We start from the raw sequence: 4,448 nt of genomic DNA, 5'->3' as shown, positions 1-4,448 counted from the left end.
AATAAGGGTTTATTGGTCAAAAAAGAGACTAAACTGTCCAGGTTCTTTCCAAATACTGAGCCAGATCTGTTTGGGTATTAAACATTAACACAATAATGATTAGGAAGCACATTTATAATATTGTTCTGTATTACTGCATTAAAGGGATCCTTATTGTAAAGTGTAAAACTGTACACTATTTTGGATGTGATGGTTCACATCCATGGTTAACATGATGTTTATTTTTTTTTTACTTTTTTAATACATCAACATTGTTGACAGTAGTTACATGTTTGAACAATAATTTCAAATATTGATAATCAACACTAAGTTTTAAAAATGATGATTTTTCACATTAAAGACTAACTTTTGGCGTTTATAAATGTTTGTCATCAATAAATAGTGTACTGTATTACACGTTACGATAAGTCTCCCTTTGACACTTGTGAATATTTATGATTCAGTAATACAGTAAAATATTAAGATRTTAAAATACGTGTTTCTTATCGTTATTGTGCTTACAATGTTGTAACCCAGTCTGAAATGTTTAATATAGCGCCTTTAGATGTAATATGAACAGATTTGTTTCATTATTTGGTAAGAAACTGGACAGTTTTGTCTCGTCCTCATCCTTAATTATTGCATRATAAACATTTATTAATGATTTATAAAGTGTTTACAGATGAATTAGTAACCTATAAACTCTTTAAGGGGAGCCTTATTGTAAAGTGGTACCGATATTTTTTTAAATACCACTTAAAGTGTCCAGTTTCTTGTTTTTATTATTTATTGTGTTATWAACCTACATTTATGAATGTTTTTTTAATTATTATTGTAAAACAAAGTATTAGTTCAAGGAAATTTTGTACATTAGATGTTTCCAAGTTTGTTTTTATTTGCTTATTTTTGTCTCTTACTAGCTCCATTCTGTCTCGAGCGCTTTGGACACAAAAACCAGGACTGATTTTCAGGTAAATCGATGCTTTAATAAATAACTATACTGTCAGCGTTTGACTCGCAGCAGACCAGTTTACTCCCCACCCCATTCAGGTAAACGGGAATCTGCAGATAGATGAGAGTTTTATCCTCCCCGCCGGCATTGAGACACACTCCACAGATGGTGACCATTTGCCGCTCCCTCCTGGTAGGAGAAGAGAGTTGGATAAACACTTTTACGGAGAGCTGTGGGAGCCAGATGCTCGTCCGTATCAAGGCTATAAAAGGGATCCGTTTTCTTCTCTCCCCTTAATGCCCCGAATGCAAGCTGTCATACAGAAACACAGGTCAGACATGTTTAAAATAAGCCGATCGATGTGTTGAGAGAAAATGCCTACATGTTCCGTRTTTCTGCTTGGTTTTTAGACGGCTAGCTGAAAATGCTGGGTGGAACGTTGCAGCTGTTCTTTCCATGAATAGAGAACGCTTTGGTCCAAAGGGGTCGCTCGAAGTCGGGTCAGAGCTTTTGATTCAGAACAGCTTCAGAGGGGATTTCCAGGCAGTGTCGCGGATCCTCCGGGATGGTTTGGTCCATCCTGATGTAGCAGATTCAACAGGACACACTGCACTGATGGCCGCAACCGTAACACTTTTAATKTTCTCCACCTCTTAAATCAGCTTAATCTTAACGCAGTCGCACTTTACGAGGCAATTTAGTCTCAATCTGTTTTAGTTTCATATAGTTTCTCCAGCTGTTTTATATYGATTTTGTTTCCTCATCTGTCAGGTAAACTGCCATAATGATGTGATCCATCTGTTGCTGGATATGGGTGTTGATATTGACAAGTTGAACAGTGAAGACATGTCTGCCCTGGCTGTGTGCCACGTCCTCTACTACCCTTTTCATTCCCTGAACACAGCTTGGATGGAAACACCTAGCAAATCYCCAGTAAGAAAGACCTTCATTTAGCTTGCTGTTGTTTATAAGAGGTTGTCTGTCAGTCAGCTACTGTGGTAAAGTGTGGCGTATACAGTGGAGTACCTTTACTTGAGTATTGTACTTAAGTACATTTTTTGAATATCTTTACTTGAGTAATTATTTTTTGGGGAACTTATGACTTTCACACCACTACATTTCAAAGACAAATATTGTACTTTTTACTCCACTATGTTCCTAGGAAGCTTGTTAGTTACTTGTTACTTTTTTCCAGCATAGTTTTGTAATCAGTTGTTGCTGTTTTTCTGTCTTGAAATGCAATTGGCCACACGCTATGTTCCTCACAAGGGGAACCAATCACAGTTGTACCGAGTAAATTCACTTGTAGTTAACCAGATTTGACCATGAGTATCAATACTTTTACTCAAGTACTAGAGTTGAGCACTTAGTCCACCACTGGGCCGCAAATATAAATATATCAGGTTGGAATGTCATGAAATTATAAACCAGGACTATTCAGCTAAACTGCTCCAGGAGCCACAGTTACTGCAGGCCAACAGCTGAGGGGTCGAACGTCCAGCAGTTAAAGTCATTATGTAACCAAGTATTACAAAGATTTGTCAACGTTTGAAATATTATATTTTGCTGCATTAATCATGAATACAACACACAGAACCCAATGAAATAAAAGTAATGCAATTAAAACAATATCAAAAAGAACACATTATGCCTCCCATTTAATACAAATATTATTTTGACATCTCTGACTTGCCACATTTTTTAACTGATTTTTTTTAACTTACCTTAATTTTATCTTCAACTGCTTGTAGTTTTAACTGTCTTGAATGTTCATACAAATGGTTTTCACCAGCTTCTAGCCAAGATTCTGACGTTTCTGTAGATACCAACTTACAGGAATTAAAGTAGAAAATCAGGAGTTTTTTAATTAACCAATTGGCGGGCCGGATTTTGGTCACCAGCGGGCCTGATGTGGCCCTTGGGCCGCCAGTTGAATAGCCCTGTTATAAACATTAATAGTTATCTAAACAAAATGTATCTAAGCAGAAATTTTTTTCCCGTGGTGATTTTGTGGAATTAACCGATACCTTGTCACTTTTCTTAACCTGTGATTTTTGTGTTACTGAAATGTGTCGTCAGGTTTTGATGTCTTCAAGTGAGAGCAGTCTACAGATCAGCCAAAGTGACTTCACATCAGCTGCACCTGGATTTAACAACAGATCTCCAGTCTGCACCAATGTGGAGATTCAAACCGACGACCGCCTCTCAGAACAGTAAGAATTTACAATACAACCCTGTCTTATAATATCTCACACTTCATTCAAAACATTGATAAATGAAGTCACATTTTTCCCTTTATTTTCACAATAAAATAAAATACATAGCAAAAAAACTAAACTAAAGAATATTGTATATTTCACAATTATTATATTTAATAAAAACCAAGTTGATGGAGAATTGCCAAAAAACCCTCAAGGAGCTTAATACCGGTAAGTGGTTATCTATAGATTTGTCCCATCTTTCGACAACACAAATGTATTTTGATTTTTTTTTCTCTAAAATTTTTTTGATTGTTTTTCTTTTTTTCTCTACAAGAAGCTGATGTGTTTTTTATTATGTATTTTTAGGACACCCGAAGAACTAACTGAACACACCTCAGACAACAACAGTAAAAATATCCCTGCAGACAATGAACACCTTCAAGAGGAGGAAGAGGAGGATGAAGACCGTGAACATGCAGAACRAGTGGGAGAGGAACAAAGCACTGGGGAGGACGAAAACAAAAGCARCGAGGAGGAAAGGCAAACAGGGAGCAAAGAAGCGATGGAAAATGGAAAGTTTGAAAGTAATGAAGTTGAGTGTGCTAGAACAGAAGCGGAGTCAAGAAAAACAAAAACGGAGGAAAACGATGAGGCTGAGGCAGATGTGGAGAGTTCAAGTGAGAGTGACGAGGAGACAAGGGTTAGCATGGACACTGTTACAGTTCTCGATGCTGTTTAATCTTGCTCTAATCTATTCATCTTTTTATGTCAGGGACAAACGAACAAGTCGACACCAAAACAGTCCCGTGACTCGAACTGTTCAGTCAGTAGCTACGACATTTTCGTAAGAGAAGAAAAGCTGCAGCTCACAGAAGAAGCACAGAGCCACACAGGAGCGTCTCAGAGCTGTGACTCACAGGAGGCGGAGCGCTCTGTGGCAGCCATGAAAATCCCGTCAGTTTCTTCCTGTTCTTTCATTTTAAATTTCCCTCTGTGYACGTCAGTTTAATGCCTCTTTTCTTTTACCAGGCAGCATGTGCGCTTGAAGACCTTGAACCTGTTACTGGAACGTGGAGCTGACCCCAACCTGACCAGGGTTCCCGTGCCTGTTCTTTTCTTTGCCATCATGGCAGGTGACTCTGAAGCTGTCAAAAAGATGCTGCTGTGTGGAGCTCGTGCTGACGTTCCCCTTCCACCAGAAGTATGCTTTAACTCCTTCTTATTCTTTCTGACACACAAACAAAAGTTTAGCTTATTAATTTTATTCATTTCATTTAAAAACAAAAAACTAAAAAAAAATTATAACACATTTAAAA

General features: G+C 37.6%; 1 protein-coding gene across 1 annotated transcript in view; it reads left to right on the top strand.

Annotated features, from left to right (window-relative positions):
- The window catches only part of ankmy1 (ankyrin repeat and MYND domain containing 1), a gene marked incomplete at its 3' end in the record, with an annotated part of 11,734 nt that overhangs the window by 3,353 nt on the left and 3,933 nt on the right, over positions 1 to 4,448 (top strand). Inside the window, 9 exon segments of the mRNA XM_014025003.1 lie at positions 900 to 950; positions 1,030 to 1,123; positions 1,244 to 1,262; positions 1,342 to 1,558; positions 1,703 to 1,864; positions 3,011 to 3,144; positions 3,499 to 3,832; positions 3,905 to 4,086; positions 4,162 to 4,333. Coding sequence (XP_013880457.1) covers positions 900 to 950; positions 1,030 to 1,123; positions 1,244 to 1,262; positions 1,342 to 1,558; positions 1,703 to 1,864; positions 3,011 to 3,144; positions 3,499 to 3,832; positions 3,905 to 4,086; positions 4,162 to 4,333 — 1,365 coding nt within the window.

The sequence above is a fragment of the Austrofundulus limnaeus genome, unplaced genomic scaffold, assembly GCF_001266775.1.
Source record: "Austrofundulus limnaeus strain Quisiro unplaced genomic scaffold, Austrofundulus_limnaeus-1.0 Scaffold450, whole genome shotgun sequence".
NCBI lineage: Eukaryota > Metazoa > Chordata > Actinopteri > Cyprinodontiformes > Rivulidae > Austrofundulus > Austrofundulus limnaeus.
This window is presented reverse-complemented; position numbering and strand designations above follow the sequence as displayed.